Source organism: Oryza glaberrima, chromosome 3 (genome assembly GCF_000147395.1).
Source record: "Oryza glaberrima chromosome 3, OglaRS2, whole genome shotgun sequence".
Taxonomy (NCBI): domain Eukaryota; kingdom Viridiplantae; phylum Streptophyta; class Magnoliopsida; order Poales; family Poaceae; genus Oryza; species Oryza glaberrima.
Genome location: NC_068328.1, coordinates 13,226,242 through 13,238,822, shown reverse-complemented (window position 1 = coordinate 13,238,822; position 12,581 = coordinate 13,226,242). Strand labels below are relative to the sequence as shown.

The window sequence follows — 12,581 nt, the reverse complement described above, 5'->3', positions numbered from 1 at the left end:
TGATTAATGTTTTAAAAGTACAACGTCATATATTAGAAAAGAAGGTAGTATATTTCCATAAGCTTTGTAACACTGCTTTATGCAAAATCTGTGTGAAGCAGAAGCAACATCGTTTTTTTTTTAACTTTTGCGATTGATTCATAGCAATAGGTCAGATTTTGTTTTCTTTTTGCAAAAGAAGAGGTGATAATTTTTCATCCGTCCTAATAAAAAATAATAGGTGAGCAACGGTTTGCACGTTGCTACGTGATAACTAAAATGGACTTTCAACTCCTCAGTCATATGGCTGGGGAGATTGATAATCTTCCAACTAACCTGCATGAACGTATTATAACTACAACGATGAAATGCATATTAATAGAGGAGAATTAAAGGTCTTTTAACTTCAATTTCACATCAGCTGAGACTTCCGTTTTGCCCTTCAACGAACAAAATTCATAGAATGATGTGGCTAGATAAATGTTGATTGTGAGAGCACTTCCATTCACTACAACAAAAACCTTATATAGAGGCTCTTTTGTAGAGACAATTTTCAAAATGCCTCTAATCAAAATGCCTCTAAGTTTTAAAGCTCTATAGTCTAGAGACACTTTTTAGAGGCACTTTGAAAATTGCCTAAAATATTTTTACTCTAGGGACACTTTAGGGACACTTTAGAGACATTTTTAGTATACTTTATTAAATTTATTTTGTAGAGACATCCTTTCGGCACTTTAAAATTTACCTCATATGTAAAGGCATTTTCTTAAGGCATTTTAAACGATGTAAAGGCATTTTTTTCAAATATTAATATATATATATCAAGTAATTAGATATAAGTAACACAAATCATATATTTATATATAATTAAATGAGGTTGAGATGGTTAGTGCATTGAAGATAAAAAATAGCCAACTCAAGAGGTCATGAGTTCAAGGATTGGTAAGGGATAATATTTTTCTTTTTTTTTTCATATTGATTTGCTATAGTTGCCTCAATATATTAATGCCTCTACAAAGTGCCTCTATTTGCATAGAGACATCTTACAAAATGCCTCTTAGTTTGTAGAGACAATACACCAAAAGGCACTTATGAGACACTCTTCAAAATGTCTCTATAACACTGTGAAGGCATTTTATAAATGTCTCTATAGTATTAGGAAAATGTCTCTACAAGATATATTTGTTGTAGTGATTTTGGACGGAGCTGAAACCATTTGGTTGGGTTATAGCTTCACAAGAGGTAAAGCTAGAGTTGAGACGGTGCCAAACGGACAAAAACCTTTGAAGTAACTATTAATTGGGCATTCGTTTTGTTTCTCGAAAATCGGGCGTTGTTTTACTAATCGGAAAAAAAGTTTCATATGCTAGATCGAAAATGTTTCAAACTCTTAAAATGTTGGAACACATTTGAACTACGACTGAAACATTTTGATTTAACATATGAAACATCCAATTTCACCCTAATAGAACACCAACAATCCATATCAGTCAAGGACATGGATATGAAACACCATCAAAACCCCATTGCAATATTTCCTCAAAAATCAGGTATTGTTTCACCTCTTTGTAAGAAAATGTATCAGTACTTGAGAAAAATATCAGCATTTAAAACAATGAAACATAACCGAATCACACTTCAAACATTCTGCTACAGCATATAAAACATTGATTTCTAACCATTGAAACATCAACAAACCCTATGTACATCAACGATTAAAATATGAAACATTATTAAAATATCCACTGCAATATTTGATCCAAACACGAGTACACTAGCTGAAACACACACAAAAAAAAAAACTGGTTTGGACTGCATCTTTATCCTCTCCGGCGAACACAGGGTTGCCGACAACTGCCTCTCGGTGCTCACCTTCGGTCTTCGCGGGGGCCGTCAGCGTCACAGAAGAAGAGGACATGGCCATCAAGAAATGTCGCGGTGGCGCCAGAGATCCAAGGACGACGAGAGGAAGGGGCAGGTGAAATTGACAACATTGCGAGCAACGGCGGGTTGTTGATGGCGCGTATCCGATGGAGGAAGGAGGGCTCAGTGATGACGCAGCGAAAGCCGGTGCAGGCGATGGCGGTGCAGGCGAGGTCGGCGGTAGCAAAGAAGGCATGCGGAATGAGTGGCTGACAAGGCACTCGATATTTCGTTAGGCATGGGGTGCCCGAGCCTAATCGTTTTCGAAAAACTTTTAGACCAGCGGGAACAAAGGGGAAGTGCAAAGGAATAAGTCCACTTTGACTCCCTTACGTACCTAGTGGTTGAATATAATTCATAACCTTGAACCGCAATACCGGATATCTCGACCCCTCAACTATTAAAAGCGGTGTAATTTTAACTCCCTCGGTGATTTTGAAGGCGGTTTCATTGACGTGGCACCTATGTGGCGGTGTTGGCGTGACGCTTATATAACATTAGAATTAAAAAATACGTGGGACCCATTTATCATTCACAAAATAAATATTGTGGGACCCATTGACATGGGGATCCCACATGTCAGCCTCTCTTTCTCCTTCCTCCTCCCCCCTCTCTCTCTCCCCTTTCTCTCCCTATCCGGTCGTCTACGGTGAGAGCTGAAGCCCCAGGTGGCAGGCGGCGGGAGGGTGGGCGGTGGAGCGGCGGCGGCAGCGATGGCGGAGCAAGTCAGGGAACTGCATCGACAGGGGAAGTAGTAGTCCAAGCCCGCCACCGGAGCATGGGCCGGTGGCCTTGGCCACCACCTTGGTGAGGTTGAACTCATGCCCGGGCAACGTGGCAGCGCCGTGCGGGCGCACAACAACATCGCATGGCAAAGAAGTATGGCGCGCCCAGCCATCCGCGTTGTACAGTGTGCGGACGAGAGGTAGGCCGACCACGCAGTCGTGTTCGGCTTCTCCGCCACCGCCGCCGCGGGGGTGGCAGGGCCTAGCAGTGGCGTAGGGAAGCGTGTCGTGTCGCATGTGAAGGCGTGCGCGACAGGTGCAGTGGCGTCCACAATGAGCGCATGCCTCTCGTCACAACGGAGAACGCTAACACCCCCTCCCCCTCCCAAAAAAAAGTTGAGAAACGCCCAGGGGTCTTTCGGCTATCTTTACAATGTGGTGGGCTAGACCACTTGGGTTCAAAGCCTCACCCCTTCTAATTATTTGATATTAGGCCCTTCCTTAATTTCGCTTCCTTTTTTTAAAAAAAATTATTCTCCCTTATTTTTGGTGGGGGTTATTTCTGTTTACTGTAAATCTGTTGTTTGTTTTGGTGGCGTTAGTAGCGAAGAATCAAAGGAAAAAAGAATGAGGTGCTTGTGAGGCAATGGATGGATGGATCGATAGAGATTAGCAAGAAGGAGAAGGATAAGAAGTTTTGGAAGGGGAGGTAGATGAACTCTAGGGCGGGATTTTGGATCCTGTTGTGAAGAAGGAGGCTTTGAAAGCCACCGAGGCCGGAGCCCCCGCCATGCCGCTCCAGCTATCCCCGCAGACAACCCAAGGGGGAGAGAGAGAAATCCTATCTCTCTCCACCTCATACATGCATACATGTATGCATTTTTGCGAGCTTTAAAATGATTTTTCTCATAAACTAATTATTCAATCTATGATCTGATCACACCGTTGTATTCGTTGTAATTAAATCTTTACAACAAGATATCATATGATTATATTTTGATAAAAGAAAAACATATGTTTCAATCTGTTAACACTAGTTGTTTCATATGTGGTAGCGACATGTTTCAACGTGTATCTTCATCATGTTTCATAAAATTTTTAAATGTTTCAGTTGCTGATTTTTTTGTTTCACCATATATAATTTGATGTTTCACTCAATGGTCAACTAGGAACATTTGACCAACCAATTTTTGTTGGGACATGAGACGTCAGATGGAAAGATTCCTCATGATTGTGGAGTGAAAAATAAAGTGCAGCAACATGCACATGCACATACGCTCAGAGCTGGGCTGGGTGTCCGATATTTGGCGGGATATCGGACGTCCGAGCCGTAGCGCTCTCATTGGAGTCATCGGGCCAACGAAGACTTTCGGAAAACGCTTCGTCCCGGACGTCCGATCCTATGATTTGCGTCGGACGCTCAGGACACAGAGAATGCCAGCCGCCAGGGCCCACCACGTCTCTCCCACACGTGTCCTCGTGCTGCCACGTGTCCCCACTACATATTCCGTTACAACAAATCACCCACATATTATGGAAACCCTCTATTAAGGGAATCCGTTTAATGTTTTGTTCCACTAAAAATATTTCACCTAATGTACTCACAATGTTTCACTGTGTATAGATCTAATGTTGCAGTGAATTGAAATATTCTTTTGCAACAAATCACCCACATATTATGGACACCCTCTATTAAGGAAATTCGTTTTATTTTTTGTACCACCAAAAATGTTTCACCTAGTGTACTTATAATGTTTCACTTTGTATGGATCAAATGTTGCAATGACTTGAAACATTCTTTCACAATTTGTTGAAACATTGTTTTTATATAAGGTGAAACAACACCCGATTTAAACGATTGAAACATTTTCGATCTACCTAGTGAAACAATTTCGATATATTTGGTGGAACAGCGTGCAACATTTAAAAATAATTCAATAATAAGCTAAAAAAATTTTCATCGGAATATATCCATGTGTGGTCTTGTTTTAAAGATTTAATTGTAACGAATTTAATGGTGTAATCGGATCATGATTTGGATACATAATTTAAGAGAAAAAATAGTTTAAAATTTGTTTTGCATGCATGTATTCTTGTTGACATCAAACGGTTGACGGCGAGCGCGCGGATCGGATGGCTCATGGATGCGTCCGATTTTTCGTCTCGCGCCATACGTCCGACACGTAGTGCTCTCCTGACATATTCGGTGTGGTTCCGGAATACGAATCAGATTCTGCCACTAGTTAAGGGACTCACAGTGAACTATTCCAACTACAAATAGGCTGGCTGGCTGATACGGCGTGTGCCGTCCAGCGCGATTTTGGGCCGTGTCGCTTTCATAGGAACGCTATGCCTTGGGCTGGGCTGCGCATGTCCGCTCCTCGTCCGGTTTTCTCCTTTTCGTCGCCGTCGCCGTCGCCGTCGTCGTCTTCCTCGCCGCCGCCGCCGACGCGAGTTCCCTCGGTCGGGCAGGGCAGATCGAGGGATTGATCTGAGGTATTTCCCGTCTCGATCTGGAGACGAACCACCGTGGTGGTATCAATTATCATCAACATCATCAATGGGGATGCTATCGCTGAAGCGGCTCATGGCTAGGCAGCGGCAGCGGGAGTGGCGCCGACGTCGTCAGAAGGCGCAGAAACCCCACGGTAAGCCTCCTTCCCTGTTCGATCCTCTCGGCTATCGATCGATCTATCTATCTCTGCCTGCCACACCAGATTCTTCACTCGAAATATCTCCTTAAACTTTGTGTTTCTGCTGTTCAAGTTCCCCCCCCCCCCCCCCCCCCCTCTTTATTTTACTACCTCTTCACTCGAAATTCTGTTAAAACCGTGTTTCCTGCTGTTAAAGACCTGTTAATATCTGTATTGTTCATAACAATACTTGATTTGCAGCAGATGGATCGATTGCTTCTGAAAGAAAGGGTAATAATTATCAATGTGGTAAAAGATTAAGATATTCATGGCCAAACTTTCCAGAGGTATGTGTTGCAAACTATTGATTACGGAAGATTTATATCACAAGTGGAATATCTGTATGACTGCTGTAACTGCACAATTTGGTCGACCTATAGATAGCTAAACCGAAATTTAAGAACAGACCTTCTACTTTGCTATTATGACATTAAGGAGTAAGTCTCTAGCTTTCTTGAGTTTAATTACATGGCCTATTACCAACCATAATAGAAGAGTTCATTTAGAAGGTCCAGTTTTTAAAAACCTGGAGAGCTTTGATCGCCCCAGTTAAAAGCCTGGAAATACAAATGGACAAATTTCATCCTGTCATAATCCATCTTTTAAGGGAATGTGCAAAAGAATTGCACAGCTTTGTATTAAGTAGGAGAAAAAAACTACAGAATCAACACGCCAGAGCGGCGGATCGACCAAAGAGAAGTGACATAAAAAGGTTACTCTCTCAAACAGAAATTTGCGACCTAAAAGAACCATGATCAGTTAAAAGCCAGCCTGATAGTAGTTGACATGTTGATACATAAAGAAGATGTTTGGAGAGTCAGATGTTTCTGCTTAGCAAGTCCCTTTCCACATGCTAAATAACCGTGAGGCATTTAGGAGTCAGTGGAAGTAAATGAAAAAGGCCCTCACTCCAATCAATTAGATAATCGTAACTAGGAAATACAGGTAAAGGATGCATCATGTAGAAAAAGCTCATTTAGGATGCTTCTATAGTTCTGCTTAGTACAATATTCTGAAATCAAATAACATTCATGTTTTTATAGGGCATATTTTATCGACATGGTTTTCAAAATTGAACTTTGGCACTTTATCTTATATGGTATACTGTTGGAGTAGAAACCAACATAGTTTGATATCCGTTCGAAATGTGAATGTATTCACACATTTTTATACATTAACCATAATTATGATTTGAACAACTGCTGGTAAAAATCTACAAAGTACAGAAATTAAGATACATGCACGCAATATAGAAGGCGGCAGTCAAAATGTATCCACTTATGAAAGGAAATCTCAACTAGCTGGATTCAAAGAAAGGAGAAAGTATCTGTTAATTGTCAAACACATTATTTTCTACTTATTTGATGCAGCACATATTGTGCAAATATGCATAATAAAGCACCTGAGGTAGAATGCTATTCTGTGTGGTCCTATTTTTTGTTGAGGTGGCCATCTGCCTTTCTGATCCCAATGTTTAACTATTCTTTCAATCCTTATACAGGACATCTGGAGCCATATACATTCCCTAATGCCACTGCGAGATGCCTCCCGTGCTGCTTGTGTGTCTCGTGCATTTCTGCATTCATGGAGATGCCACCCCAACCTCATCTTCAGTAAGAGAACACTGGGCTTAGAACAAAATGCATGTAGAAAAAGTGATATATCAAGGGCTTTCACTTGCATAGTTGACCACATACTGACAAATCACTCGGGCAATGGAATCAAGACACTCAACCTTGACATCTTTGACTGTCCCAATCTCAACACTTGTGATCTCAATAATTGGCTCCAGAATGCAATTAAGCCAGGGATTCAAGAAATCACCCTTGTGTTGCCTTTGAAGCACAGGAAAGTGTACAGCTTCCCATGCTCACTTTTATTTGGTGGGAGTGGAAGGTCGCTTCGGTATCTTGACATCAATGGTTGTTCCTTGGTTGGCCTTTGCTTGAGAAGCCTAACAAAGTTGCGTTTGTGCCAAGTGCTTATTACAGGGGACGAGTTAGGGTGCCTTCTTGCCAATACTTTTGCTTTGAAGGAGTTGGAACTTATGAAGTGCAGTGAGATAATCTGCCTGAAGGTACCACTCCTGAAGCAACTCAGCTACCTGAATGTGTTTGCGTGCAATATGCTACAGATGATAGAGATCAAAGCTTTGAACCTCTCCACTTTTAACTTCACCGGTAGCACAGTACAATTCTCACTTGGACAATTATTGTGAGTGAAGGATTTGAATATGACCTGTTTAAAAAAGTTCGATGTCCTCTGCTATGTTATTACCAAGCTTCCGTATGTTGTCGTGTCGTCAGTCACTGAGGTATAATCTGAAACTCTATATTTTTTAGATACTTGTGATGACATATACCAGTAGCCATACCCTGGGATTTAATTAAAATTATGCAGAGGGTTGATGCTCCAATGGTCACTGCCAAATTCCTCCACCTCAAGTACTTGAGCACAGAGCTTGCTCCAGCATGTAGCATTTCCCCAGAATGCGATTATTTGTCTTTGGTTTATTTCCTGGATGCTTCTCCTGTTCTAGAGACTTTCATCTTGAGGGTAAGTTACTTCTTTTTTTTTTTCTTGCAAAAGATATCAACTACAGTATCTAAGATTCTAAGGTTCATATTATTAGGCATTACCCTTTTTTTTTTTTTTGTCCTTTGCAGGTAGTACAGGAGTACATGGAGCATTGCTCTGTTTTTGACGATGCCTCACCTATGAGGCTGATGGCTGAACACAAGAAGCACAAGAATCTAAAAAATGTGACGATGATTGGCTTCTGCTCTGCAAAGAGCATGGTCGAGCTAACATGCCATATTCTCGAGAGCACGACATCACTGGAATGTATTACGCTGGACACCATAGCTAGTTGGTATGAAAACGAAGAAGACATTATTGATCGGTGTTGTGTCCGTGGAACCAGAAGACGCGAATGCTTATCAATCGGTACCGAGATGATCTTGGAAGCTCATAGAGCGATCCTGGCCATCGATAGATACATCTTGGGGAAAGTTCCCGCGGCTGTTAGGTTGGATGTTCACCGGCCTTGTACCCGGTGCCATACTGTTTGAACGTTAGTCAAGTTACTACTTACTGTTACCTTCGTTTTTTAATATACGACACTATTGACTTTTTGATAATCGTTTGACTATTTGTCTTATTCAAAATGTTTTTGCAAATATAAAAATTTTTTAAGTTATGCATAAAAAAAATTTGGCGATAAATCAAATCACAATAAAATAAATGATAATTACATAAATTTTTTAAATAAAATAAATAGACCAATGTATTTAAAAAAGTCAACGACATCATATATTAAAAAAATAGAGGGGTACTTAGTTTTAAAAGAAAGGGAATGGTATAAGTAGGTTTGTCTTGAAAAATACTATCATGCTATTATAAATTTATTATTATATTTTATTCCTATTTCAATAAAAAAAGCAATGGTCAAATATTCCAAAATTTTGGCTAAATCTTATTTTAAAACGTCAAATATAGACCAAATGGATTGTGTAGCGTTTGTCATTGCATGTTCCGTTTTTAAGACCAAGTGCTTTGCTTAAGAGAGCTAACAATGTCAAGATCAGACGCACATGCGCGAGCGAGTGTGTGGATGCATTTTATCTATCCAATTAATAAACCAAAATTGCAGTAGATAGTTCTTGATACTTGATATTTTCCGGAGATTGAGAAAATGTCTACTACTGACAGTTTCAGCGATTTGCTAATTGCTACGGGCTTATTTGCAATGGCCAGCCAATAAAAGGCAAGAAAACATAAAACTTTTAGGTATTTCTAAACGCGAATATTAGGGAATGACCTAATATCAAATAAATAGGAGTGAGACTTCGATACAGGTCAGCTAGCCCACCACCTTGTTAAGCTGACCGGAATACCCTTGGATGTTTCTCCTATTAGGTATTTCTAGTGCTTGAGTGTACACGCATTTTGTAACATCCCGATTTTTCATTCCATTTAAAAAACCTATTTTAATATAAAACTTATTTTTAAATTTTGGTTCTTATTTGGATTTTTTTTCCTAAGCCATTAAAGGTCTCAATATCTCATTCCAAGTCCACATATAAAATCCTAGAAATATTAAAGTCCACAGTCCCTTTTACAGTCAATTTACAAAAATTCAAATTCAAATTCCAATTCCCAAAAAAAAAGTAGGAAAGTTCTATTCCCTTTGGGCCACCCATCTTCTCAGTTCTCATTCCTTCTCTCTCCCTAGCCCATTTCCCCTCTCCAGCCCGGCCCAGCACAGCCCGACTATTCCCTTCTTCCTCCTCTCTCCTGTAGCTTCACGCGCACACCACCCACTCGATGAAATGCCGAGCCGGGCAGGTGCCGCATCAAGCCGCGGCGCACCCAGGGCACAGCGCCGTGTGCCGCGCCGCGTCGTGCCGCTCCCGGACGCGCCCTTCTTCCTTGCCCCAGAAGCCGATGTCGACATCCGGCCCCACGTCGACGCCGTCCGCAACGCCGGTGCTCCTCGTCCACACCGCCGCGCCTTCGCTCCCCACCTCCGCAGTCGCGAGTCCACGCCGCCCGCGTGAGCCGCGCTCACGCCGCCGCGCCGCCACTGTGCCCCGGTTCCTTCTCCTCGAAGCTGTCTGCCTCCCAAACGCCGATGCACTCGGTGCACAACCTCGCGCCCTCACGTTCCAGCCCCCGCAGCTGAGTCCACACCGCGCCCACGCCCCCGCATCGCCACTGTGCCGCCTTCATTCTTCCTTCTCCTCGAAGCCACTGCGACAAAATCCACCTTTAACGCCGCCAAGCTCAGCCCCCTCCACCTTTCGCCCCCTAGCCGCCGCCGCCACCATCGCCTTCCCGCCGCAACCAGTCGGCAGCGCACGGGCGTGCGACGCCGCGCCGCTCGGACCCACGCCACGGCTGCTCGTCGCGACCACCTCCACCGTCGTCAACGCGAGCGCCGCCTCCGCAATCACCCACCGCCTTCCCTTGGCCGAAAGGTCATCGAAGCGACCGTCGACCCCGGAAGCCGCCACCTCACTCCGTCCCCGCCCGGCCGGGTCGCCACCGCGCCGTCGCCGTCGTCGTGCCGTGGCCGCCACCGCCAACCGCCGGCCCGCACCGACTCCATCCGGTGCCCGTCGCTCTGCGCTCCCTCCACCTCGCCGCCTTCCTCCACCGCCGCGACAGCCGCCGTCGCCGCGCCGACCACCGCCGCGCCGTGCGATTCCCCCTCTGTCTCGGCGTCGGTAGGGGAGAAGGAGAAAGGGGGGAATGGAGAGCAAGAGAGGAGAAAACGAGACGAGGAAGGAAAGATAAGAGGAGGTGAGGCACTGTCTTGTGGGACCCATGGACTCCACTTCTCCCTTATTAATCCCGCACAGTAATCCCCACCTTAATCCTTCTCTTTGTCTCAATGACACGTGGGCCCCCTGTACTTGATCCCTTCTTACTCCATGGGTTGATTGCATGGGGGCCCCACCCGGTCCATCCGTCCGCACACTCGGTCCATGTGCGCCGGGCCACTGACCTCCGGGCCCCACGCCGCCGGCCCATGGATGGTGGACCATCTCCACCACTCCTTTGCGCCGCGCCCTCCGTGGACATGGTCTACCGTGGGCCGACCCCTCCCGGTGCCACTGACAGTGGGCCCCACGAGGGGTTTATTCCAAAATATTCCTTTTTCCCATAAAGAAACTCTTTTTTCCTTTGTCCATAAAATCATATAATCTTCCAAAAATCATATCTCCTAAACCGTCACTCCGATTGACTCCGTTCAACTTCCATATTTTTTCCTAAAATGAGATTTATTGGATGGCAGTATTAAATCTTACTGTTTGAGCTATTTTATTAGCCCTTGTGTTGATTTTCTCTTTTTCACATATAGTTGCCAATCCCGCTGTCGATTCGGAAGCTGTTCTCGACGAGGAAGAACCACCATAGGACCAAGGCAAGCCACCTTTGACTATACTGTTTCCTATATGTGCAAAATTATGTTGTTTGTAAATGTGCATGCTTAAGTTACACGTGAAACTGTTTGGCCTCGGTTTGTGAATGCATCTGATGGACCTACCGATTAGTCGCACTTATACTCTGTAGGATATTGAATACCATGTCCTTGACAGCTCCACATATTACGCGCCGATGTCTTACCCTATAGGTCTGAACGTCGAGGTAGTTGGGCTTAGCCCTGCCACTATTGTATTGTCGTGTGGGAAACCTGGATTTCCAATCAACTATTCAAAACCTGATGTTTAGTGTCGGTGTGTTTGCGAAGTAAAACTAGTTTGCGAACCCTGATGTTATGTAGGCTAAGCCTATGTGGCTGGTTATGTATTGTCGTTAAGGACCGATTCCTTTGGGAATTCCATCCAAGCATCTTACATTGCGACCACACGGGTATTATGGGATATCCATGGAGAAGTACTTAGTTAGTCCATGATTATCTTGTATGACAATAGTAGTGGGACACTGGGGATGAGGAGACGAAGTTGTGTGTGTTTGATGAGATCTTTGGCCATGTGTGGCCCGCCTCTATTGTGGCGATATGGTACCAATAGGTGTAGGATCCCTAGTGTACCCTAAGTAGACGAGGGCTGAGACTGCCTGATGCTTGTCGTGCGACTCGACCAACTATGTGGCATGGGATTTTTTATGGACTAGCTTTGGAAAGGCCTTGCAATGAACTTCCGGTGCCGACGGGTGACCGGTGTCAGTTTCGTGTCGTGTGGGTAAAGCGTACGACCTCTGCAGAGTTTAAACTGTTCGATCAGCCGTGCCCACGGTTAAGAGCAAATGTGAGGTGATTCTCTTAGCGTAGTGTTGTTTGTAAATGCTTTGTGAAATTGGTTTGTGGGATGGGAACTGTTCTAGAGCTAGCCTGTATGGCAGACGACAAACCTGAGTGGTTTGGAACAGGTATGTGTGATCTGGGATGTCGATTGGCATCATAGTTTGTGTAGGAGCTGGACTGTTTGGTTGAGAGGTGATTTGAGCTAAGATGGCTCGTGGTGCTTTGAGCTGAGATGGCTCGTGGTGTTTTGAGCTGAGACGGCTCGGGGAGAAGTACAGTGGAGATAAGTGCAAGAGTTGAAGAAAATTTTATGAGAACTAAGGTGTTGGTAGAAGTATACATATTCACTAATTACTTGTGACACGTTGTTGCAAAGCAACTTGTGGAATGGATTGAAGCGTGAGCCTCTTTCCGATAACTAAAACTTGACACACTAGAGTTTTGCAAAAGAAACCTTTAGAGAAATGGCTGGTTTTCGCAAATGAAAAC

The 12,581-nt window shown here is 43.9% G+C and overlaps 1 protein-coding gene across 1 annotated transcript; it reads left to right on the top strand.

Annotated features, from left to right (window-relative positions):
* The first annotated feature begins 4,946 nt into the window (after positions 1–4,946).
* Positions 4,947–8,479, top strand: LOC127765282 (uncharacterized). The gene is made up of 5 exons (XM_052290147.1): positions 4,947–5,275; positions 5,522–5,607; positions 6,822–7,634; positions 7,721–7,876; positions 7,987–8,479. The coding sequence occupies exons 1-3, from the start codon at positions 5,188–5,190 to the stop codon at positions 7,536–7,538; spliced, it is 891 nt and encodes a 296-aa protein (XP_052146107.1). The 5' UTR covers positions 4,947–5,187; the 3' UTR covers positions 7,539–7,634; positions 7,721–7,876; positions 7,987–8,479.
* The last annotated feature ends 4,102 nt before the right edge of the window (positions 8,480–12,581 follow it).